The 27,020-nt window shown below is 40.1% G+C and overlaps 3 protein-coding genes across 3 annotated transcripts in view; all 3 read right to left on the minus strand.

Annotated features, from left to right (window-relative positions):
* Positions 1-27,020, minus strand: part of LOC311034710 (E3 ubiquitin-protein ligase TRIM47-like) — a 73,957-nt gene that overhangs the window by 16,388 nt on the left and 30,549 nt on the right. The window lies entirely within an intron of this gene.
* LOC311035072 (E3 ubiquitin-protein ligase TRIM47-like) lies at positions 1,830-14,739 on the minus strand (the record flags this gene model as incomplete). The annotated part of the gene is made up of 3 exons (XM_084043150.1): positions 14,450-14,739; positions 2,355-2,729; positions 1,830-1,934 (listed from the first exon to the last, which is right to left on the minus strand). Exons 1-3 carry the CDS (start codon positions 14,690-14,692, stop codon positions 1,830-1,832), a joined length of 723 nt encoding a protein of 240 aa, XP_083899276.1. The 5' UTR covers positions 14,693-14,739.
* LOC311035201 (E3 ubiquitin-protein ligase TRIM47-like) lies at positions 18,861-25,667 on the minus strand (the record flags this gene model as incomplete). The annotated part of the gene is made up of 7 exons (XM_084043280.1): positions 18,861-19,910; positions 20,062-20,112; positions 20,959-21,163; positions 21,870-22,103; positions 22,654-22,749; positions 23,168-23,542; positions 25,425-25,667. 7 exons carry the CDS (start codon positions 25,665-25,667, stop codon positions 19,399-19,401), a joined length of 1,716 nt encoding a protein of 571 aa, XP_083899406.1. The 3' UTR covers positions 18,861-19,398.

Raw genomic sequence — 27,020 nt, forward strand, 5'->3', positions numbered from 1 at the left:
AAAGTCAGACCACGAAGGTTGTCGGGCATGAAGAGACGCATGTGTGTATCGAAGTTTCATGGTTGTAGGTCAAACAGGGCATGAGTTGTACCTGTTCAAAGTTGGCACTTTCAATTGAGTGCTATAGCGCCACCCTTTGACGAATGAGTGTGAGAATTATTTCTTGGTAGTTTTTCATGAGCATCTACCATATGGCCGAGTTTCGTAAAAAGCGTATGCACGGTTAAGCCAGAACTGGCAAAAACAAGTATTTTTCACTGCTCAAAATTGCGGACAATCTACGGGCGGAGCTTACTGGTCAAAGCGATAGATGTGTTCCTCATGAGTCAAGGCACATGTGTAAGCAAGTTTCACGACTTTCGGCCAAACGAGGCATGACTTATGCCTGTTTAAAGTCTGCCTTTTCAAAAAATTGCTATAGCGCCCCCTTTTGGCCAATTGGAGTAAGATTGGTTTCAGTGATATTTGGAATGACCCTGTACATTTCTGCAAAGTTTCAAAGAAATGTGAGTCTGCATGTATGTTTTAGGCACAGATGAATAATTTTCATAAAACTGTAATAGATAAAATCTATCTCCTCCTGGGATTTTTGAGCAATCTGCACGAAACGTTTACCACTTGAACTTTGGACCTCTGCCTACAAAAATTTCCAACGGATTTTCCATAAGTGAAAAAATGCAGAAGTTAGGAGCCAATGACTGTTTTTCATATAATTCAAAATGGTGGGAGATCTAAAGGTCAGAGGTCAAAAGTCAGACCACGAAGGTTGTCGGGCATGAAGAGACGCATGTGTGTATCGAAGTTTCATGGTTGTAGGTCAAACAGGGCATGAGTTGTACCTGTTCAAAGTTGGCACTTTCAATTGAGTGCTATAGCGCCACCCTTTGACGAATGAGTGTGAGAATTATTTCTTGGTAGTTTTTCATGAGCATCTACCATATGGCCGAGTTTCGTAAAAAGCGTATGCACGGTTAAGCCAGAACTGGCAAAAACAATTATTTTTCAAACTGCTCAAAATTGCGGAAAATCTAAGGGCGGAGCTTAATGGTCAAATCGATACGTGTGTTCCTCATGAGTCAAGGCACATGTGTAAGCAAGTTTCACGACTTTTGGCCAAACGAGGCATGACTTATGCCTGTTTAAAGTCTGCCTTTTCAAAAAATTGCTATAGCGCCCCCTTTTGGCCAATTGGAGTAAGATTGGTTTCAGTGATATTTGGAATGACCCTGTACATTTCTGCAAAGTTTCAAAGAAATGTGAGTCTGCATGTATGTTTTAGGCACAGATGAATAATTTTCATAAAACTGTAATAGTTCAAATCTATCTCCTCCTGGGACTTTTGAGCAATCTGCACGAAACGTTTCACACTTGAACTTTGGACCTCTGCCTACAAAAATTTCCAACGGATTTTCCATAAGTGAAAAAATGCAGAAGTTAGGAGCCAATGACTGTTTTTCATATAATTCAAAATGGTGGGAGATCTAAAGGTCAGAGGTCAAAAGTCAGAGGGTGAAAGTTGTTCAGCATGAGGAGACGCATATGTGTATCCAAGTTTCATGGCTGTAGGTCAAACAGGGCATGAGTTGTACCTGTTCAAAGTTGGCATTTTCAATTGAGTGCTATAGCGCCACCTTTTGACGAAAGATTGTGAGAATTATTTTTTGATCGTTTTTCATGACCATCTACCATATGGCCGAGTTTCGTAAAAAGCGACTGCACGGTTCAGCCAGAACTGCGAAAAGTGGCAGAAGAAGAAGAAGAAGTGACAGAATACTGCCAATAACAATACGGTTCCAGAGCAGAGCTCTGGCCCCGTAATTATCATAATATCAGCTCACGTTCAGGGCCTCCAGGACCTGTCTCAGGTCTTTCAGCTCCTTCTTTTTCTCCTGGATCTTCTGCTGGACTTCCTCCTGAATTGTCACCAGCTGTTTCTGCAAGAAACAGGAAGAGACAGTTTGGCTTGTAAACAAAGCACATTTTCAAGTCAGGATACTAATTCTATCCAATCAGGAGAGAGAGAGAACTCATACATAATACAGGGTAAAAACAGGGTAAAAAGGGTAAAAAACAAGTGAAATTGGAAACAGTTTAGTATGGATCCACACATCATCTTAAATTAACTTTGTAACTTACAAATACACTTTTGTAGGTGCAAGATTAACGTACATGAAATCATTTTTGAAAAGTTATCAATCGCCTCTGTTTTCATTGGGTCCAAAAGTTGTGTACTTAATACTTTCCATTGTAAGACATCATGATTTTAATGTCTTCTGACATGGTCATTTAGTTCTGCTTCTGTCTTTAAAACATGCTCTATCTTATGATTTGTCTTCAAGTGATGGTGGTCCTACCTGTTTCTCAGCCTTCTCTGCAGCAGCTGACACCGTGTCATGGCCCTTATGTTCATCCATGGTGCACAGATAGCAGATACACTGGCGGTCTGTGCGACAGAACACCTCCATCAGCTTGTCATGACTGGAGCACATCTTCTCCTGCAGTTTGTTGGTGGCTGGGACCAGCTTGTGCTTCTGCAACACAGGAACATTGTAGTGAGGCTGGAGGTGAGTCTCACAGCAAGAGGCCAGACACACCAGACAAGACATGAGAGCTTTGTGACGTCTGGCTCCGGTGCAGAAATCACAGGCCACGTCTGCTGGACCGGCGTACAGCAGAGCAGCAGAGACAGAAGACTGCTGACCTCCTGTACTGCTCAGCTTCATCACAACCTGGAAGTAAAGAGAAGAGGAGGGGAGGTCACTCACTGATGACAAATACAACACAGTCATTGTGAGGTTCATGGTGATAAACACAGTGAGAAATGACAGGTAAATTCATCTGATAATAATAGTAACATTATCCGTGGTTCTGAACTTTGCATTCCATAAAGTTGATTGCTTTACAGTATGTTGTACAATATTTACAATGTAAGCGTTTAGCAGACACTCTTAACCACTAGAACCCTATGAATCTGCTATTATGTTTGCCTACAATGAATGACATGGCAACAATAGCGACAGTAGAGTTTAATGATTAACCAGTGACTAACACAGTCAAAGATCAGAGTAAATTACCCTCGTCAACAAAATGACAGCATAATGTAAGTGCTGTAGACTGCAAAGAAACTAAGATATTATCAAAACTAGCATCTGTTTAAACCAGTGGTTTTCAAACATGTTCATGTCAAGGACCCCCAAATTCATATGTATTTGACCACGGACCCCGATATGAAAAAATGTTTGTGCCAGGGACCCCCATACAAGATTTATGTTGTTAAAATGTTTTTAAAAATATTGCATATCATTGCATTGTGAGCTTGTAAATTGTCAATTTTCAAATAGCTGATGTATAGGGTTACAGTGGTTAAACAGACTGTGGTGCTCTATTAACACATTTTGTTCGGGTCCCCCTGGACTCCTCTCATGGACCCCTGGGGGTCCCCAGACCCCACTTTGAGAACCACTGGTCTAACATGCTATCTAAATGGTATTCTTATTATTTGTGGACATTATAAACATACATAACATAATGTGTAGTAAGTAACCAACATATAGTATAACTACCATCTATCACAATAGTCAACTAGACGCGTCGCAATTTGCAATTGCAAAGTGTGGTTGCGCCGACGCCGGTCGGGACTCGAGCAATACGCCGGGAGGAATACCGTCGGAGACTGCGCCAATCACATTGTCACGTCACTCCTGAGATCGCTTGCGTTTCTTTTTGAAGGGACTGCCCCCCCCAAAAATCATGTTTTTGCATCAAACGGTGACATTTTGCGCATTTGTGGCGCCCCCTAAGGGTCAAAGTGGAAATGCTTTTGGGGACTCGTTGAGTAAACCACCCTCGACATGTGATTGAAATCTGGGATCGATTGGACGTTTTGTTTGTGATTTTTGACATTTTAGGTGAAACGGGTCCCTCCCGCTAACTTTGGAAACAATTTACGGACGAACGGTAAGGACTATCATAATGTCGTTTGGACAGGTTTATCGCAGGGGTCCATAGATCACGTGTACCGATTTGTGTGAGATATGGAAAAAAATTGAAGGAAAAGGAGCAAAAAGTGTGTTTTGAAGAAAATTCAAAATGGCGGGAAATCTATCCTGACGCAAATGGGCGTGCCCTATATGGGGAGATGCTTCGTGACCCAAGGAATCCAGGGGAAAAGAATTTGGTTTCGAAGAAATAAATACTTGAATGTGAGTCTTTGCATTTTCCCATTATAAGTCAATGGGGATTAATGCATTCACTAATAAATTAATATCAATTACACTATACAACCTATATCTTAGCAATATACAAGCGCACGATTCCCGGTGAAGCCGGTCATTTTGAGATATGGCACGAGTGTGTGCTGGGAAAAATGTGGGAGGAGTTAAGGTTTGAAGTTTAACATTGATCAGGAACAATGTTAACACTAGACGCGTCGCAATTCCGGGGAAATTGCAGAGTGTGGTTGCGCCGACGCCGGTCGCGGGTCGCGGCCGCCGGGACTCGAGGAATACGCCGGGAGGAATAACGTCGGAGGCTGCGCCAATTACATCGTGTCGTCACTCCTGAGATCGCGTGCGTTTCATTTTGAGAGGATCGATCCCCCCGAAATAAGGTTTTTGCATCAAACGGTTACATTTTGAGCATTCGTGGCGCCCCCTATGGATCAAAGTAGAAATGCTTTTGGGGATTGGTTTAGTATACCACCCTCGACATGTGATTTGAATTTGGGATTGACCGGACGTTTCGTTAGTGGTTTATGGCATTTTTGGTCAAACGGGCCCCTCCCGCTAACTTTGGAAGCCATTTACGGACGAAAGGTAAGGACAATCAAAATGCCGTTTGGATATCTTTACCGCATGGGTCCATAGATCATGTGTACCGATTTGTGTGAGATTAGGACAAAATTTGAAGGAAAAGGAGCAAAAAGTGTGTTTTGAAGGAAATTCAAAATGGCGGAAAATCTATCCTGACGCAAATGGGCGTGGCCTATATGGGGAGATGCGTCGGGACCCAAGGAATCCAGGTGAAAAGAAATTTTGATTGTAGGACCTACGGTTCAAGAGTTACAGGCCAAAACGTCAAGGGGGCTGTTATAGCGCCACCATGAGGCCGAATGGTGTGATATATTTTTTAATAATTTCGGAGAAAATTATGAACCTCCCCTCCAAATGTGGTAACTCTAGCTCTTACGGTTTCTGAGAAAAAAATACTTGAATTTGTTTTTGTTCACTTTTCCATTAAAGCGGATGGGGGAAATTTAATGCACTAATAAATTAATATCAATTAAACTATTTAACCAATCTCTTAGCCCTATACACGCGCACAATTCCCGATTTAGACGGTCATTTTGACATATAGCACGAGTGTGTGCTGAAAAAACTGTGGGAGGAGTTAAGGTCTGAAGTTTAACATTGATCAGGAACAATGTTAACACTAGACGCGTCGCAATTCCGGGGAAATTGCAGAGTGTGGTTGCGCCGACGCCGGTCGCGGGTCGCGGCCGCCGGGACTCGAGGAATACGCCGGGAGGAATAACGTCGGAGGCTGCGCCAATTACATTGTGTCGTCACTCCTGAGATCGCTTGCGTTTCATTTTGAGAGGATCGATCCCCCCAAAATAAGGTTTTTGCATCAAACGGTTACATTTTGAGCATTCGTGGCGCCCCCTATGGATCAAAGTAGAAATGCTTTTGGGGATTGGTTTAGTATACCACCCTCGACATGTGATTCAAATTTGGGATTGACCGGACGTTTCGTTCGTGATTTATGGCATTTTTGGTCAAACGGGCCCCTCCCGCTAATTTTGGAAGCCATTTACGGATGAACGGTAAGGACAATCAAAATACCGTTTGGATATCTTTACCGCATGGGTCCATAGATCATGTGTACCGATTTGTGTGAGATTAGGACAAAATTTGAAGGAAAAGGAGCAAAAAGTGTGTTTTGAAGGAAATTCAAAATGGCGGAAAATCTATCCTGACGCAAATGGGCGTGGCCTATATGGGGAGATGCGTCGGGACCCAAGGAATCCAGGTGAAAAGAAATTTTGATTTTACGACCTACGGTTCAAGAGTTATAGGCCAAAAGGTAAAGGGGGCTGTTATAGCGCCACCATGTGGCCGACTGGTGTGATTATTTTCTTAATAATTTTTCAAAAAACTATTAACCTCCCCTCCAAGTTTTGTAACTGTAGCCCTTACGGTTTCCGAGAAAAAAATACTTGAATGGGAGTTTTTGCAATTAATTCCCATTAAAGTGGATGGGGAAATTTAATGCACTAATAAATCAATATCAAAAAATCTATCCTGACGCAAATGGGCGTGGCCTATATGGGGAGATGCGTCGTGACCCAAGGAATCCAGGTGAAAAGAAATTTTGATTTTAGGACCTACGGTTCAAGAGTTACGGGCCAAAACGTAAAAGGGGCTGTTATAGCGCCACCATGAGGCTGAATGGTGTGATATTTTGTTAAATAATTTGGGACTTAATTATGAATTATCCCTCCAAATCTGATAACTCTAGCTGTTAAGGTTTCTGAGAAAAAAATACTTGAATTTGAGTTTTTTCACTTTTCCATTAAAGTGGATGGGGACATTTAATGGCACTAATAAATTAATATCAATTAAACTATTCAACCAATCTCTTAGCAAAATACAAGCGCACGATTCCCGTTCAAGACGGTCATTTTGATATATGGCACAACATTAGGGTATAAAAACTGTGGGAGGAGTAGCGGTTCGAAATAAAGTTAATCTATAAAGAAATAAAGTGTATAGAGTACTATAGTCTGGTTGCCCTGTTGGGCAACCACACTAATAAAAAATGTAACGGGCCAATCATATTGTCACCTCACTCCTGAGATCACTTGCTTTTGATTTTGAAGGGACTGATCCCCCAAAAATCATGTTTTTGCATCAAACGGTGACATTTTGCGCATTTGTGGCGGCCCCTATGGGTCAAAGTGAAATGCTTTTGGGGATTTGTTGAGTAAACCAACCTTGACATGTGATTCAAATCTGGGATCGATTGGACGTTTCGTTTGTGATTTTTGGCATTCTTTGTAAAACGGGCCCCTCCCGCTAACTTTGGAAGCCGATTACGGACGAACGGTAAGGACTATCAAAATGCCGTTTGGATATCTTTATCGCATGGGTCCATAGGTCATGTGTACCGATTTGTGTGAGATTTGGACCAAATTTGAAGGAAAAGGAGCAAAAAGTGTGTTTTGAAGAAAATTCAAAATGGCGGAAAATCTATCCTGACGCAAATGGGCGAGGCCTATATGGGGAGATGCGTCTGGACCCAAGGAATCCAGGTGAAAAGAAATTTTGATTTTACGACCTACGGTTCAAGAGTTATAGGCCAAAAGGTAAAGTGGGCTGTTATAGCGCCACCATGTGGCCGACTGGTGTGATTATTTTCATAATAATTTCGCAAAAAACTATTAACCTCCCCTCCAAATCTTGTAACTGTAGCCCGTACGGTTTCCGAGAAAAAAATACTTGAATGGGAGTTCTTGCAATTACCATTAAAGTGGATGGGGAAATTTAATGCACAAATAAATCAATATCAAAAAATCTATCCTGACGCAAATGGGCGTGGCCTATATGGGGAGATGCGTAGTGACCCAAGGAATCCAGGTGAAAAGAAATTTTGATTTTCGGACCTACGGTTAAAGAGTTATAGGCCAAAACGTAAAGGGGGCTGTTATAGCGCCACCATGAGGCCGAATGGTGTGATATTTTGTTAAATAATTTGGGACTTAATTATGAATTATCCCTCCAAATCTGATAACTCTAGCTGTTAAGGTTTCTGAGAAAAAAATACTTGAATTTGAGTTTTTGCACTTTTCCATTAAAGTGGATGGGGACATTTAATGGCACTAATAAATTAATATCAATTAAAGTATTGAACCAATCTCTTAGCAAAATACAAGCACACGATTCCCGATTTAGACGGTCATTTTGACATATGGCACAACATTGGGGGATGAAAACTGTGGGAGGAGATGCGGTTTGAAAAAAGTTTATCTATAAAGATGGAAATAAACTAGACGCGTCGCAATTCCGGGGAAATTGCAGAGTGTGGTTGCGCCGACGCCGGTCGCGGGTCGCGGCCGCCGGGACTCGAGGAATACGCCGGGAGGAATAACGTCGGAGGCTGCGCCAATTACATTGTGTCGTCACTCCTGAGATCGCTTGCGTTTCATTTTGAGAGGATCGATCCCCCAAACGGTTACATTTTGAGCATTCGTGGCGCCCCCTATGGATCAAAGTAGAAATGCTTTTGGGGATTGGTTTAGTATACCACCCTCGACATGTGATTCAAATTTGGGATTGACCGGACGTTTCGTGCGTGATTTATGGCATTTTTGGTCAAACGGGCCCCTCCCGCTAACTTTGGAAGCCATTTACGGACGAACGGTAAGGACAATCAAAATGCCGTTTGGATATCTTTACCGCATGGGTCCATAGATCATGTGTACCGATTTGTGTGAGATTAGGACAAAATTTGAAGGAAAAGGAGCAAAAAGTGTGTTTTGAAGAAAATTCAAAATGGCGGACAATCTATCCTGACGCAAATGGGCATGGCCTATATGGGGAGATGCGTCGTGACCCAAGGAATCCAGTGAAAAAGAAATTTTGATTTTACGAGCTACGGTTCAAGAGTTATAGGCCAAAAGGTAAAGGGGGCTGTTATAGCGCCACCATGTGGCCGACTGGTGTGATTATTTTCTTAATAATTTTTCAAAAAACTATTAACCTCCCCTCCAAGTTTTGTAACTGTAGCCCTTACGGTTTCCGAGAAAAAAATACTTGAATGGGAGTTTTTGCAATTCCCATTAAAGTGGATGGGGAAATTTAATGCACAAATAAATCAATATCAAAAAATCTATCCTGACGCAAATGGGCGTGGCCTATATGGGGAGATGCGTAGTGACCCAAGGAATCCAGGTGAAAAGAAATTTTGATTTTCGGACCTACGGTTCGAGAGTTACAGGCCAAAACGTAAAGGGGGCTGTTATAGCGCCACCATGAGGCCGAATGGTGTGATATTTTGTTAAATAATTTGGGACTTAATTATGAATTATCCCTCCAAATCTGATAACTGTAGCTGTTAAGGTTTCTGAGAAAAAAATACTTGAATTTGAGTTTTTTGACTTTTACATTAAAGTGGATGGGGAAATTTAATGCACTAATAAATTAATATCAATTAAACTATTCAACCAATCTCTTAGCCCTATACACGCGCACGATTCCCGTTCAAGACGGTCATTTTGATATATGGCACAACATTAGGGTATAAAAACTGTGGGAGGAGATGCGGTTTGAAATAAAGTTAATCTATAAAGATGGAAACAAATAAATAAAGTGTATAGAGTACTATAGTCTGGTTGCCCTGTTGGGCAACCACACTAACTAGACGCGTCGCAATTCCGGGGAAATTGCAGAGTGTGGTTGCGCCGACGCCGGTCGCGGGTCGCGGCCGCCGGGACTCGAGGAATACGCCGGGAGGAATAACGTCGGAGGCTGCGCCAATTACATTGTGTCGTCACTCCTGAGATCGCTTGCGTTTCATTTTGAGAGGATTGATCCCCCCAAAAATCATGTTTTTGCATCGAACGGTTACATTTTGCGCATTTGTGGCGCCCCCTATAGGTCAAAGTGGAAATGCTTTTGGGGATTTGTTGAGTAAACCACCCTCGACATGTGATTCAAATCTGGGATCGATTGGACGTTTCGTTCGTGATTTTTGGCATTCTTTGTAAAACGGGCCCCTCCCGCTAACTTTGGAAGCCAATTACGGACGAACGGTAAGGACTATCAAAATGCCATTTGGATATCTTTATCGCATGGGTCCATAGATCATGTGTACCGATTTGTGTGAGATTTGGAAAAAAATTGTAGGAAAAGGAGCAAAAAGTGTGTTTTGAAGAAAATTCAAAATGGCGGAAAATCTATCCTGACGCAAATGGGCGTGGCCTATATGGGGAGATGCGTCGTGACCCAAGGAATCCAGGTGAAAAGAAATTTTGATTGTAGGACCTACGGTTCAAGAGTTACAGGCCAAAACGTCAAGGGGGCTGTTATAGCGCCACCATGAGGCCGAATGGTGTGATATTTTTTTAAATAATTTCGGAGAAAATTATGAACCTCCCCTCCAAATGTGGTAACTCTAGCTCTTACGGTTTCTGAGAAAAAAATACTTGAATTTGATTTTTTTCACTTTTCCATTAAAGCGGATGGGGGAAATTTAATGCACTAATAAATTAATATCAATTAAACTATTTAACCAATCTCTTAGCCCTATACACGCGCACGATTCCCGATTTAGACGGTCATTCTGACATATGGCACGAGTGTGTGCTGGCAAAACTGTGGGAGGAGTTAAGGTCTGAAGTTTAACATTGATCAGGAACAATGTTAACACTAGACGCGTCGCAATTCCGGGGAAATTGCAGAGTGTGGTTGCGCCGACGCCGGTCGGACTATCATAATGTCGTCTGGACAGGTTTATCGCAGGGGTCCATAGATCACGTGTACCGATTTGTGTGAGATTTGGAAAGAAATTGTAGGAAAAGGAGCAAAAAGTGTATTTTGAAGAAAATTCAAAATGGCGGAAAATCTATCCTGACGCAAAAGGGCGTGGCCTATATGGGGAGCTGCGTAATGACCCAAGGAATCTAGGGAAAAAGAAATTTTGATTTTACGACCTACGGTTCAAGAGTTATAGGCCAAAAGGTAAAGTGGGCTGTTATAGCGCCACCATGTGGCCGGCTGGTGTGATTATTTTCATAATAATTTCGCAAAAAACTATTAACCTCCCCTCCAAATCTTGTAACTGTAGCCCTTACGGTTTCCGAGAAAAAAATACTTGAATGGGAGTTTTTGCAATTCCCATTAAAGTGGATGGGGAAATTTAATGCACAAATAAATCAATATCAAAAAATCTATCCTGACGCAAATGGGCGTGGCCTATATGGGGAGATGCGTAGTGACCCAAGGAATCCAGGTGAAAAGAAATTTTGATTTTCGGACCTACGGTTCAAGAGTTACAGGCCAAAACGTAAAGGGGGCTGTTATAGCGCCACCATGAGGCCGAATGGTGTGATTATTTTCTTAATAATTTTTCAAAAAACTATTAACCTCCCCTCCAAATCTTGTAACTGCAGCCCTTACGGTTTCCGAGAAAAAAATACTTGAATGGGAGTTTTTGCAATTCCCATTAAAGTGGATGGGGAAATTTAATGCACAAATAAATCAATATCAAAAAATCTATCCTGACGCAAATGGGCGTGGCCTATATGGGGAGATGCGTAGTGACCCAAGGAATCCAGGTGAAAAGAAATTTTGATTTTCGGACCTACGGTTCAAGAGTTACAGGCCAAAACGTAAAGGGGGCTGTTATAGCGCCACCATGAGGCCGAATGGTGTGATATTTTTTTCAATAATTTGGGACTTAATTATGAATTATCCCTCCAAATCTGATAACTCTAGCTGTTAAGGTTTCTGAGAAAAAAATACTTGAATTTGAGTTTTTTGACTTTTACATGAAAGTGGATGGGGAAATTTAATGCACTAATAAATTAATATCAATTAAACTATTCAACCAATCTCTTAGCCCTATACACGCGCACGATTCCCGTTCAAGACGGTCATTTTGATATATGGCACAACATTAGGGTATAAAAACTGTGGGAGGAGATGCGGTTTGAAAAAAAGTTAATCTATAAAGATGGAAACAAATAAATAAAGTGTATAGAGTACTATAGTCTGGTTGCCCTGTTGGGCAACCACACTAACTAGACGCGTCGCAATTCCGGGGAAATTGCAGAGTGTGGTTGCGCCGACGCCGGTCGCGGGTCGCGGCCGCCGGGACTCGAGGAATACGCCGGGAGGAATAACGTCGGAGGCTGCGCCAATTACATTGTGTCGTCACTCCTGAGATCGCTTGCGTTTCATTTTGAGAGGAATCCCCCCAAAAATCATGTTTTTGCATCGAACGGTTACATTTTGCGCATTTGTGGCGCCCCCTATAGGTCAAAGTGGAAATGCTTTTGGGGATTTGTTGAGTAAACCACCCTCGACATGCGATTCAAATCTGGGATCGATTGGACGTTTCGTTCGTGATTTTTGACATTCTTTGTAAAACGGGCCCCTCCCGCTAACTTTGGAAGCCATTTACGGACGGACGGTACGGACTATCAGCATTCCGCTTGGATAGGTTTATCGCATGGGTCCATAGATCACGTGTACCGATTTGTGTGAGATTTGGAAAAAAATTGAAGGAAAAGGAGCAAAAAGTGTGTTTTGAAGAAAATTCAAAATGGCGGAAAATCTATCCTGACGCAAATGGGCGTGGCCTATATGGGAAGATGCGTCGTGACCCAAGGAATCCAGGGAAAAAGAAATTTTGATTTTACGACCTACGGTTCAAGAGTTATAGGCCAAAAGGTAAAGGGGGCTGTTATAGCGCCACCATGTGGCCGACTGGTGTGATTATTTTCTTAATAATTTTTCAAAAAACTATTAACCTCCCCTCCAAATCTTGTAACTGTAGCCCTTACGGTTTCCGAGAAAAAAATACTTGAATGGGAGTTTTTGCAATTCCCATTAAAGTGGATGGGGAAATTTAATGCAGAAATAAATCAATATCAAAAAATCTATCCTGACGCAAATGGGCGTGGCCTATATGGGGAGATGCGTAGTGACCCAAGGAATCCAGGTGAAAAGAAATTTTGATTTTCGGACCTACGGTTCAAGAGTTACAGGCCAAAACGTAAAGGGGGCTGTTATAGCGCCACCATGAGGCCGAATGGTGTGATATTTTGTTAAATAATTTGGGACTTAATTATGAATTATCCCTCCAAATCTGATAACTCTAGCTGTTAAGGTTTCTGAGAAAAAAATACTTGAATTTGAGTTTTGTCACTTTTCCATTAAAGTGGATGGGGACATTTAATGGCACTAATAAATTAATATCAATTAAACTATTCAACCAATCTCTTAGCCCTATACACGCGCACGATTCCCGATTTAGACGGTCATTTTGATATATGGCACAACATTAGGGTATAAAAACTGTGGGAGGAGATGCGGTTTGAAAAAAGTTTATCTATAAAGATGGAAACTGTATAGAGTACTATAGTCTGGTTGCCCTGTTGGGCAACCACACTAACTAGACGCGTCGCAATTCCGGGGAAATTGCAAAGTGTGGTTGCGCCGACGCCGGTCCCCCTATGGGTCAAAGTGGAAATGCTTTTGGGAATTTGTTGAGTAAAGCACCCTCGACATGTGATTCAAATTTGGGATTGACCGGACGTTTCGTTCGTGATTTCTGGCATTTTTGGTGAAACGGGCCCCTCCCACTAATTTTGGAAGCCATTTACGGACGAACGGTAAGGACAATCAAAATGCCGTTTGGATATCTTTACCGCATGGGTCCATAGATCATGTGTACCGATTTGTGTGAGATTAGGACAAAATTTGAAGGAAAAGGAGCAAAAAGTGTGTTTTGAAGGAAATTCAAAATGGCGGAAAATCTATCCTGACGCAAATGGGCGTGGCCTATATGGGGAGATGCGTCGGGACCCAAGGAATCCAGGTGAAAAGAAATTTTGATTTTACGAGCTACGGTTCAAGAGTTATAGGCCAAAAGGTAAAGTGGGCTGTTATAGCGCCACCATGTGGCCGATTGGTGTAATTATTTTTCTAATAATTTTGGACTAAATTATGAACCTCCCTTCCAAATGTGGTAACTCTAGCTCTTACGGTTTCTGAGAAAAAAATACTTGAATGGGAGTTTTTGCAATTCCCATTAAAGTGGATGGGGAAATTTAATGCACTAATAAATCAATATCAAAAAATCTATCCTGACGCAAATGGACGTGACCTATATGGGGAGATGCGTCGTGACCCAAGGAATCCAGGTGAAAAGAAATTTTGATTTTCGGACCTACGGTTCAAGAGTTACAGGCCAAAACGTAAAGGGGGCTGTTATAGCGCCACCATGAGGCCGAATGGTGTGATATTTTTTTCATTAATTTCGGACAATATTATGAATTATCCCTCCAAATCTGATAACTCTAGCTCTTACGGTTTCTGAGAAAAAAATACTTGAATTTTAGTTTTTTCACTTTTCCATGAAAGTGGATGGGGACATATAATGGCACTAATAAATTAATATCAATTAAACTATTCAACCAATCTCTTAGCCCTATACACGCGCACGATTCCCGATTTAGACGGTCATTTTGACATATGGCACAACATTGGGGGATAAAAACTGTGGGAGGAGATGCGGTCTGAAAAAAGTTTATCTATAAAGAAAGAAATAAAGTGTGTAGAGTACAATAGTCTGGTTGCCCTGTTGGGCAACCACACTAACAAGGAGTTTTGTGTATCAGAACATGTAGTTTAATGTGTGGTTGTAACTTGTAAGGTCATCTCACCTCAGCCAGCAAGGTGTTCTTCCTCAGAACAGGTCTGGGACTGAAGCTCTCTCTGCACTGGGGACAGCTGTAGACTCCAGTCTCCTCATACTGGTCCCAGTAACCCTCAATACAGCTTCTACAGTAACTGTGTCCACATGGTAGACCCACTGGTTCCTTTAGAAGGTCCAGACAGACAGGACAGCAGAACTGGTCCTGGTCCAGCTCACATGTCTGTTGCTGTTGCTGCTGTTGTTCTGCCATTTGACTGACAACCACACTCACACTGAGAGAAAACACACAACACTTTGGTTTACTCTCTGAAGAGAGACTGAGAGAGAAAACAACAGCTCTTAGTTTCGTTTCTTGTGAAGGAAAGTGGGAGAGGCAAAGGGAGGGACTTCCTGGATGGATGTTTGCAGGAGGCAGTGGTTTTAAAGAGACAGTGACTGTGTAGCACAAACAAGTTCAGCTTGTGGTTGAACGTTGTACAGCTGGACTCTCACACTACACCATCATTTCCCCTCTGTGTGGAAAAGCTTGGTGGTGGAGACACTAGGTTGTAAGATAAGCAGGGGTATTTATTTGGGCTAAAGTAGGCTATGGCAGAAAATGTGTATTTTTATTTAGTACAATAATTTCTCACTAGTTCCATATTCTCTCCACTTCCTCCAGACTCCAGTGAGCTCATATATTATAGTGAAGCACTCTAATACTCTCTAGGATTACAAATATGTCATGGCAAGACAGGACAAGTGAACTTGATCATAATAAAGAGGAGACCTGAAAATGATACAAGGGTGACATCTGTTGGCCAATTCAGTGATGCCTTTGTCCCCTCACTTCAGGTTCAGCTGGAGTTGGACCTGAAGTGTTCATGGAATTATTCATTGTGTGTTATTTCAGGAAACAAGATTAAGTTCTTACTGATTAAGTGAGAGAAATGCCAGCAGCATTGTCAAATTGAATGATGAATGAATTCCATTCAGTATTGTGACCTCAGTGGACAGGACAGTGGTACAGTCGACTGGACCTTTGGTTTAACAGCTTTAACTGTCAGGGGACACATGATCTCATGGACACACATGAACATGTAACCTAATGTTCAGTGCACTACACTTGTCAATGGAAGCAAACTGGATTTTGCTCAAATTCATCTTCTGAGTTGCATTTCATCTTATCAAGTGTAGCCTATAGTTGATACTGTTAATGTAATTGTTGTACTTTGCACAATATTGTTTTAATAAGCATGATGCGTCTGCCATCATTTTGAAATATCTATTTCCCAGGGAATCAGTTTTTGAAATATAATCATTAGTCTAATTCGCATACATAATGTCACATTCTGAGACATTATGGTTGAATGATGGACAAAATATGTTTTCCCCCAGATTCTTTGGTTATTTAGGTCTTGACTTCACTGTAAAAAAACAATGACATTGTGTGCTATAAAACCTCTCCTACAGTAATTCATAGCTGTGTTATGTACATGGTCCAGATGAAAAAGCTCAGAACACACAGAATCTCTTAGTTAAGGTCCACTGCTCTTGAAAAGGACTATGACATGAAAAGTACAGCTTATTATATTAATGTTTTATTGGATAAACTTAGGCTTGTTCAAGCTCACATTCAAACTATCAAAAATACTGTATTGTCGCTGTTATGCAGAAAACCTTTATCTCCATATTTCAACTTTATATGATTTGTTTCTTAAAATAAATAATGCCCTACTTTGTGGTGTGACACTGTTGCACAAAGGTAGTGAAAATAACACATTTTGTTAAACATAGCAAAACATAAATCATATTTTTGTTTAATGACATGGCCAAAATAGGGACAGCAGAACTATTTGGAGCGTACACACATGAGAAGATATAGTCACACAGGACTCCAGCTGATATTAGTATAGTTCCGACTGGAACTACAGTTTACAGGAAACACTGTAGTCCAAGTAGTCTATAGGAGGAACTGAGGTTCACCCTGTGATGTCACAGAGTAAACATTCCAAATTCAAAATTAAAACATCGAAGCACTGCCAAATCATCTTTATTTTGTCCTCGACTTCATGAAAACAGGATTTGGGTTCAAAATCAGGGAAGTGTCCCTTTAAGTCTGTCTGTGATTTTCATCAATGTTTAACTGATGAAAAGCATTAAAGAGAGCTTGTGACTAAATAAACAAAACAAAATGATACAGCAAATGTACTTAGGACTTCTATATTCAATATTATTTTTAACCACTTAAAAACCCCAGCATCCGTATTGTGGTCACAGAAAATAGCAGATCGACAAGCTCACAACAACGCAAGCTCACAACAATCGCAGCGCGACGCGTTGTTGTGAGCTTGTCGATCGGCTATTTTCAAGTTTCTATTTTACAAGCTCACAAGCTTGTCGATCAGCTATTTTCAGCGAAAGCTTTCCCCACAATAACCAAAACATAAAAGACACTAGTGTTGAGCCCTGAGGGACTCTGGTTACCCATATGGGGTTTAAGTGGTTAATAAACATGATAAGCGTCTGCCATCATTTTGAAATATGTATTTCCCAGGGAATCAGTTTCTGAAATATAATCATTAGTCTACTGTGCATGCATAATATGTCACATTCTGAGATATTATGATTGAATGATGTTTTTAGAAAAGCAATCATTTTTTCCCCAGATGTTTTGGTTTTGTAGGTCTTGACTTCACTGGACATAAAAAACAGTTTTTTTTTTCTATAGGGGCCAAACTGACTTTAATAAAGTGAGTGAAGGGCCACACATTGGATTTTTGTATTGAAACTTGAAACACATAGTGGTGAATTATGTTAAAACTGCATGAATTTGATAGACACGATAGACTAATTTATAATAGGGTCAAGTATGTATTTATTTTTTTAGCTGTGCTGTCTGTATCACTCACTTTATCAAACGTATTCCCTATTTTGCACGGCGTCTTATGACTTATCTTATTTTTTATTTTGAAAACCATTTTAAAATAGCGAAAATAGCTTCACTGCAGATCAGCTACTGTATTTGTAATGTGCTGTTTTAACGCTTTGCTAAATTACCCAATTTAAAGGCCTATAATCTTTCATTGTACAGTCTGTTACCAGTTCAATTATGATTATTTTTGGGGGTCACGGCCTGAACAGGTTGAGAACCACTGGGTTATAGATAAACAACAGCCTATTGACTGACTTAGTGACTATTAATTCTCCACTACATCTCAGAGGCAATTAAGGGGTATTTGAGTGATGGGATGTAGTTTTAAGATAGTCAAAGGGTCAATGCCCCCAGTACCTAGAACCCCAATGGAAACAAGACCGCAAGGACTTTTGTGGTGTTATCCTTTTAGACAAAGTGTTTGACTGTACTCGTGCTGTTTTTACATTTCTGTCCAATAAAACGTTCAGTATTGAAAATGGTACTACAGTAAAGTAAAAATACCTACGAATTGTACTTAAGTTCAGTACTTCAGTACATGTACTTAGTTACTTTACACCACTGGTCTATTGTACTATTGAGGAAGTGATGTGAACTTGAAAACTGTTGTTCTATTTTGCTGAAGAAGTTCTAATAAACTGCCTGAAGAAAAGAGACAGTTCATTCAACAGGAAAATAAGTAATACATGATACAAAGTCAGTTGTAATCCAACGTTAATGAGTCATTAACCCATGATATGTCATGTCAATGATGTCATTCATTATGAATCTATGTGTGGAAGCCTCTGATGGAAAGTAATTACATGTATATAGAACATGTATTGAAGATTACTGGCAACATTGTTTAAGTGTACAGTTAGTCAAACAAAAAGTGGATAAAAGAAAACTCAGCATTATATTTACACTATGTATAATATTTAAATATGATCATTGTCCAGGGAACAATGTAGCATAGACACAAGTTAGACTTTTCACACACACACACACACACACACACACACACACACACACACACACACACACAGAAAGAGAAACATTCTTCAAAATAAGACTAAAACACTCTGCTATAGAGGTTGCAGCCACAGTGCTCACATTTATTTTGAAAAGACAAGTCAGTGTAAATGAAGTAGAGTTAATGAAAAAAATATGATTACCTGACAGTCTCAAACTCCTTTATATGAATTGAAATATTGTGTTCATTTTGCCAGATATGTTGTGAGCTTGTAGATCGGATATTAAAGAAATTACAGAAGCTTTTCCCCCCTCTTTTGTTTTTGTTAACATGGCAGGTTTTAAGTGTGTAACTGATTGAAGGACTCAAACGTTCCTACTGTATTTACAAAATGGGAGATAAAAAAGAAAAAAAGGGAGGGTAAAAGAAAACATATTGAAATATATTTTTATAAGCGATAAATCAATTAACTTTTGACACACAATACCCTATTGACACCATGAGGAGTAAGACCCCCACCCCCCACCCTGACAACCACTTAGAATTGCAGGAGTTGAGGCATTATATTTAGTTGGACTTCATAAATATTGTGATCTGCTTGAGAGCTTGTAGATCGGCTATTTTTATTTTTTTTTGTCTATTTGTCAGGTAATATTGGGCCAATGTTTAACACATTTTTAGTATAGTTTGTTGATTACTTTTAACGCAGTAATGCCATGTTTTATTCAATAGGTCTTAAAAGTCCTTAAATTGTCACTTTAGAAATGGACAGATACCCTGTATACACCATACATACTGTATGTTTGAGTGAGAAAACAACGTTGCACATTAAGAAAATTATCATCATTTGACTGACAGAGGGCTCTATAGTAATATCAACAAGATAACAGGGCATACTGTATAATGATTGTCTGCAGCAGGTTTATTAAAGAAATGTAATGAGTGGAACACAATGGATTGAATGATCATGATGGTGTAGTATACTGTACACATCATTCTTACACATGCTTTATCTAGAAGAGAACATCTATCATCAAATGAAGAAAACAAAGTTTTCAACTGAATATCATCATCAGTATTCTTAACACGTCTACCATGTCTTACACAGCTCTGCTGTAGCTGTATAGCATATAGGCCTTATCCCTGGATAGAGAGGTTGTGTGAACGTGGTTTGAACTGTGTGTAGGAGGGTCATTGTGTCAGAAACACTGTAGAAGGACAGAGTACCTGCCTTGTGGTCCAGGTACACCCCCACTCTGTAGGAGAAAGGCCCTGACACTTTAGTGTCAACACTGTTGTGTTTGAAACTGTAGTTTTTATCATAGCACTGTAAACACCAGGATTTATCATTGTTTCCAAAGGCGTTTTTTCTGTTGATGTCTTTATAACAGACTGCTATATAAACCCCTTTACCACTCCACTCTACTTCCCAGTAACAACGTTCAGACAGACCCTCTGTACACATCACCTGACAGTTAGTAAATCTCTCTGCATGATCAGGGTAAGGTTGTTGTTGTTGTGTTAAGGTCACCTTCCTCTTCTCCTCTGACAGGGAGAGATATTTGCATATTGTTTTCATGTCCAGAGACAGAGGAGAGGAATCTGTGAGAACACACGACAAAAGAAAAATCAAACCTCATGAACCTTATTGTGTTTAGAGTTAGTCTCTCAGATCAAACTCATTAGAGCTTTTAAATAACAACATATCAGAATGAAACTTCAACGTTCAGAACCTGCATCAACATGGACTCACATTGTAAAAAGTCCTTTCTGGTCTGAGGCTCCGCTGGATGTAAAACATCAACTGGAGACACAAGAAAACAGTAAAGGTCATCATGACATTGTAAAGGATTTCTATGTCCACACAAAGGGTCAAATCCAATAGACTTTACTGCTGACTTCAGGCATGTAAAACATACAGCGTAGCGTGAGCCTACAGGAGGTCACAACATACGACTGACGTAAATGACAACATGCCTGCTTTACGGCAGTGTCGTAACGTAGCTCTCTTAAAGGCACAGCCACATATATAGCATATATGACAGACATCAGAATGGATTAAACTGAAGTTCCAAGGGTTTTGTCAAAACGTTCAAGCTATAATAGCATCATTGCTATTATATAGTGTTTGTTCAGTAACAACTGTCTCCCCGTCTCTCATTTTACATTTATAATACATCTTGTGGGTTACACATTTCATCCAATCAGGAGAGAAAACTCCTCAAGATCATTTATTGAGCACAAAAATATAATAATAATAATAAAAAAAAAGGTAAACGGTGCATTTATATACTGTAGCAGGTGACATGAAACACAGGTCACAATAATTTATTGCCCCCCATACTACAGGCTTTAGTAGCCTTCCCAGACATACTTCCACCTGTACAAACTGTTTCAACACTTAGAAATGTACTGTACAGTATAGGGGCCGGTTAAAACACAATAAATACATTTAAATCCAACTCTAATCTTTCCTTTGAGGAATATTCTTGCTTAAATTCTTCAATGTTACTGTTCAATCTGACAGACAGCCAACCTGTGTACCATCAGTCTGCTCCAGTTCAAATATCTCCAGTTGCCTTCTGACTTCATCAATCCATGTTTACTATGATGGCTGGTTAGAAAAACAAGAAACACATTTAAATCTCACCTCTCTTTGATATCTCTGGCCAAGTTGTCTTCAGGATGTTGTCTAGTTGGTCTCTCAGACCAGACACCACATCAATCACATCTGTGAAGGACCTCAGAGGACAGATGACCACACTGGGTGAGACTGGAGATCCACTGGAACTGGAGAGAGACTGGAAACTCTGGAGAGAGACAGAAAGTAAACCAGTATAGACAGGGATGGAAGAACATTAAACCAAGAGATCATTAGATTAGTACATTGATCACAATTATGGAGTTGAGCTGATGTCCTTGTTGTTCAACCAGTTAACTAAAACTAGCGATTAACAATGTGATTGTGTTTTTGGAAAATCAATAGATATTACATTTATGTTCCAATCTACGAACACAAATTGCACAGGGCAGATATTTCATAATGTATACTGTATATTTTAGAAATAGTGGAAATAAGCTCACGGCTTCCATTGTGATTTATGGGGCGAATGAACGAGTGTGGCAACAGAGTACTGTATATGGTTTGGAACAGACCCATCTTGTCTCTTTCTGTCATAGTGACATTGTCCTGCATCAGATCATGTGTCCCTATAAAATCAGGCTCTCCAATGGCCTCTTGTTTTTTTTTGTTAATAGTAGGTCTGCTATTTTGGGAAAATTCAAATAGTGATCATCTCAAATAATTGTGATTAGGCCATTATGTAATAATTGTGACAGGCCTAATTCTGACATTGTTATTGTGGTCTGTACAACTACTGTATACTAGAACTATATTAGTATTAGTAACTACCAGCATTAATAATGTCATGTTATGCCATGTCATATAATATACTATGTAATGGAATGTCATATAATATGACATGATGGAATGAGATGAAATATGAAGCTGATTTCTCCTAAATGAGTCAAAACCAAACAGTAAAATGCCATGTGTGGAACCTCAATGAAAGTGATGATGTCATCAGTGTTGGACAGCTCCTCCAGGTCAGCATGTCTCCTCTCCAGCTGCTCCATGTGGTCCTCCAGCTGCCTCAGGAGAGCCTCAGTCTGAGCCACTGCAGTCTGCTGCTGATCTCTGATCAGTTCTTTAAGCTCACTGCGTCTTCTCTCAATGGAGACCATCATCTCACTGAAGATCCTGTCACTGGCCTCCACTGCTGCTTCTGCAGAGCTCTGCTTCACACACACACACACACACACACACACACACACACACACACACACACACACACACACACACACACACACACACACACACACACACACACACACACACTTTTGTGTTATCCTTGACATGAAAAGGTTTTGAGCACCACTGATATAACAATATACGTTTTTCTGAAAGACATTTTTAGAATCGGCCTCAGGACATCAGCTACAGTACTTGAAAATAGCCGTTCTACATGTTCCCAACACATGGCGAATGCATCGCAGTGAGTTTGTAGATCTCCTATTTTCTGAAATTTGTGAGAGAATGTGAAAAATAATGAACAATTTTGAAACATTTTAACAACACTAATCTTATACGTGGGTTGCTGGCATAAAATATGTTCAAATGGATGTCTGCAGCCAAATACATATTAATTGGTTTAAGAACCACTGCTTTAGTGCTTCTGATGACACAAGGCTCTGTCTCATCCATATTATACGTAGCATCACCATCTTTCCTCTTTCCACAGTAAACACAAGAACAAGAACTATTATCATAATAATATCAGCTCACGTTCAGGGCCTCCAGGACCTGTCTCAGGTCTTTCAGCTCCTTCTTTTTCTCCTGGATCTTCTGCTGGACTTCCTCCTGAATTGTCACCAGCTGTTTCTGCAAGAAACAGGAAGAGACAGTTTGGCTTGTAAACAAAGCACATTTTCAAGTCAGGATACTAATTCTATCCAATCAGGAGAGAGAGAGAACTCATACATAATACAGGGTAAAAACAGGGTAAAAAGGGTAAAAAAAGTGAAATTGGAAACAGTTTAGTATGGATCCACACATCATCTTAAATTAACTTTGTAACTTACAAATACACTTTTGTAGGTGCAAGATTAACGTACATGAAATAATTTTTGAAAAGTTATCAATCGCCTCTGTTTTCATTGGGTCCAAAAGTTGTGTACTTAATACTTTCCATTGTAAGACATCATGATTTTAATGTCTTCTGACATGGTCATTTAGTTCTGCTTCTGTCTTTAAAACATGCTCTATCTTATGATTTGTCTTCAAGTGATGGTGGTCCTACCTGTTTCTCAGCCTTCTCTGCAGCAGCTGACACCGTGTCATGGCCCTTATGTTCATCCATGGTGCACAGATAGCAGATACACTGGCGGTCTGTGCGACAGAACACCTCCATCAGCTTGTCATGACTGGAGCACATCTTCTCCTGCAGTTTGTTGGTGGCTGGGACCAGCTTGTGCTTCTTCAACACAGGAACATTGTAGTGAGGCTGGAGGTGAGTCTCACAGTAAGAGGCCAGACACGCCAGACAAGACATGAGAGCTTTGTGACGTCTGGCTCCGGTGCAGAAATCACAGGCCACGTCTGCTGGACCGGCGTACAGCAGAGCAGCAGAGACAGAAGACTGCTGACCTCCTGTACTGCTCAGCTTCATCACAACCTGGAAGTAAAGAGAAGAGGAGGGGAGGTCACTCACTGACAGTGTTGGGAAGTAACTAAAGTAATATGTAACTTAAAGTAATATTATTACCTTTTCCCAGTAACTAGTAACGTAACTAATTACTTTCACGTTTTGAGTAATAATATTACCTTTACTTTTTTTCAAAAAGTAACTTATTACTTTTTTTCACGAGCCTCGGTGGTACTCTGGGTTTGAGTGTGTTTATTTGATCCTGTGTTGTTTTTGGTCCATTGATATAATGATAGACTGGTTGGGATCGAGTTGCTATGCAGGCTGCTTGCTGATCCGGTCTAGAGCGGATACGGAAACGTTGCGCACTTGTCTGTGTGAATTATTATCAGCTGCGGAAGGGCGGGCCGCCCTTAAACCGGAACAAACAGTGTTGCCATGTCTGCTTATTATAAGCGACTTGTTAACCGATGAAGATGCGCCGTAAGCTTGTAGGTCGGCTATTTTCAATATATATATATACTATAGGTCACTGACTGTTTGACGTCTGTTTTCTGTCTGACGCAGATTGTGTCTCATGATGAGTCATTATCTGTTTGAGCCCAGGTGTTTGAATTTGAATATTTTATTAGGCAAAAAATACATTAAATACATTTAAAATACTTGTTTCCATTGAGGTCCTTAGTATTCAATTCATAGTCGTCAAATGGTTTTCATTTAGTCTGTAAGTTATGAATTCATACACTGTAAAAGTCTTAGTGTTAATATAATTCAAATGAGTGTACAATGAGGATTTTACAATGTAGGCTGCAGAAAAGAGAAAAAAAACAACTGCTAATGTTGAAAATGCAAAGTCAGACTTTTGGGGAGAAAGGATGCAAATTACTGGGGGCGAGAAAAAAAAAGTAACTAAAGTAATAAGTAACTAGGTACTTTTGGCAGGGAGTAATAAGTAAAGTAACTACATTACTTTTTAAACAAGTAATATGTAATAAGTAACATATTACTATGTTTTAGTAACTATCCCAACACTGCTCACTGATGACAAATACAACACAGTCATTGTGAGGTTCATGGTGATAAACACAGTGAGAAATGACAGGTAAATTCATCTGATAATAATAGTAACATTATCTGAACACTGTGGTTCTGAACTTTGCATTCCATAAAGTTGATTGCTTTAAAACATTTACAATGTAAGCGTTTAGCAGACACTCTTCACCACTAGAACCCTATGAATCTGCTATTATGTTTGCCTACAATGAATGATGACATGGCAACAATAGGGACGCTACAGTTTAATGATTAACCAGTGACTAACACAGTCAAAGATCAGAGTAAATTACCCTAGTCAACAAAATGACAGCATAATGTAAGTGCTGTAGACTGCAAAGAAACTAAGATACCATCAAACCTAGCATCTGTTTAAACCAGTGGTTTTCAAACATGTTCATGTCAAGGACCCCCAAATTAATATGTATTTGACCACGGACCCCCATATGAAAAATTGTTTGTGCCAGGGACCCCCATACAAGATTTAGGTTGTTAAAATGTTTTAAAAATATTGCATAACATTGCATTGTAATTTTGTAAATTGTCAATGTTCAAGTAGCTGATGTATAGGGTTACAGTGGTTAAACAGACTGTGATGCTCTTTTAACACATTTTGTTCGGGTCCCCCTGGACTCCTCCCATGGACCCCTGGGGGTGCCCAGACCCCACTTTGAGAACCACTGGTCTAACATGCTATCTAAATGGTATTCTTAGTATTTGTGGACATTATCAACATACATAACATAATGTGTAGTAAGTAACCAACATATAGTATAACTACCATCTATCACAATAGTCAACAAGGAGTTTTGTGTATCAGAACATGTAGTTTAATGTGTGGTTGTAACTTGTAAGGTCATCTCACCTCAGCCAGCAAGGTGTTCTTCCTCAGAACAGGTCTGGGACTGAAGCTCTCTCTGCACTGGGGACAGCTGTAGACTCCAGTCTCCTCATACTGGTCCCAGTAACCCTCAATACAGCTTCTACAGTAACTGTGTCCACACTGTAGAGTCACTGGTTGCTTTAGAAGGTCCAGACAGACAGGACAGCAGAACTGGTCCTGGTCCAGCTCACATGTCTGTTGCTGTTGTTGTTCTGCCATTTGACTGACAACCACACTCACACTGAGAGAAAACACACAACAGCTCTGAGTTTCGTTTCTTGTGAAGAAAAGTAGGAGAGTCAAAGGGAGTGACTTCCTGTATATTTGCAGGAGGCAGTGGTTTTAAAGAGACAGTGACTGTGTAGCACAAACAGTTTCAGCTTGTGGTTGAACGTTGTACAGCTGGACTCTCACACTACACCATCATTTCCCCTCCGTGTGGAAAAGCCTGGTGGTGGTGACACGAGGTTGCAAGATAATCAGGGGTATTTTTTTGTGGTAAAGTAGGCTATGGCAGAAAATGTGTATTTTTATTTAGTAAAATATCTCGACTTTCTCACTAGTTCCACATTCTCTCCAATTCAGACTCCATTGAGCTCATATATTATAGTGAAACACTCTAATACTCTCTAGGATTACACATATGTCATGGCAAGACAGGAGAACTTGATCATAATAAAGGGGAGACCTGAAAACGATACAAGGGTGACATCTGGTGGCCAATTCAGTGATGCTTTATTGCTGTTGTGTCGTTGCTTGTCATCTGTATTCTCTTTTCTTTTGTCCCCTCACTTCAGGTTCAGCTGGAGTTAGACCTGAAGTGTTCATGGAATTATTCATTGTGTGTTATTTCAGGAAACAAGATTAAGTTCTTACTGATTAAGTGAGAGAAATGCCAGCAGCATTGTCAAATTGAATGATGATGAATGAATTCCATTCAGTATTGTGACCTCAGTGGACAGGACAGTGGTACAGTCGACTGGACCTTTGGTTTAACAGCTTTAACTGTCAGGGGACACGTGATCTCATGGACACACATGAACATGTAACCTATAGTTTAGTACACTTGTCATTGGAAGCAAACTGGATTTTTCTCAAATTTGCTTCTGAGTTGCATTTCATCTTATCAAGTGTAGCCTATAGTTGATACTGTTAATGTAATTGTTGTACTTTGCACATTTTTTTTTAACAAGCATGATGCGTCTGCCTTCATTTTGAAATATGTATTTCCCAGGGAATCAGTTTTTGAAATATAATCATTAGTCTAATTTGCATACATAATGTCACATTCTGAGACATTATGGTTGAATGATGGACAAAATATGTTTTCCCCCAGATTCTTTGGTTATTTAGGTCTTGACTTCACTGTAAAAAAAAAAAAAAAAAAACATCTATGACATTGTGTGCTATAATACCTCTCCTACAGTAATTCATAGCTGTGTTATGTACATGGTCCAGATGAAAAAGCTCAGAACACACAAGTTTCAAATTATACACACTTTTAGGCATTGGCTGTTGGTTTACATGGAATAGAAAAGCATAGGTGTAGAGACCAAATTATAGGCCTATAAC

This window comes from Gymnoscopelus microlampas (genome assembly GCF_963454915.1).
Source record: "Gymnoscopelus microlampas genome assembly, chromosome: 19".
Classification (NCBI taxonomy): Eukaryota; Metazoa; Chordata; class Actinopteri; order Myctophiformes; family Myctophidae; genus Gymnoscopelus; species Gymnoscopelus microlampas.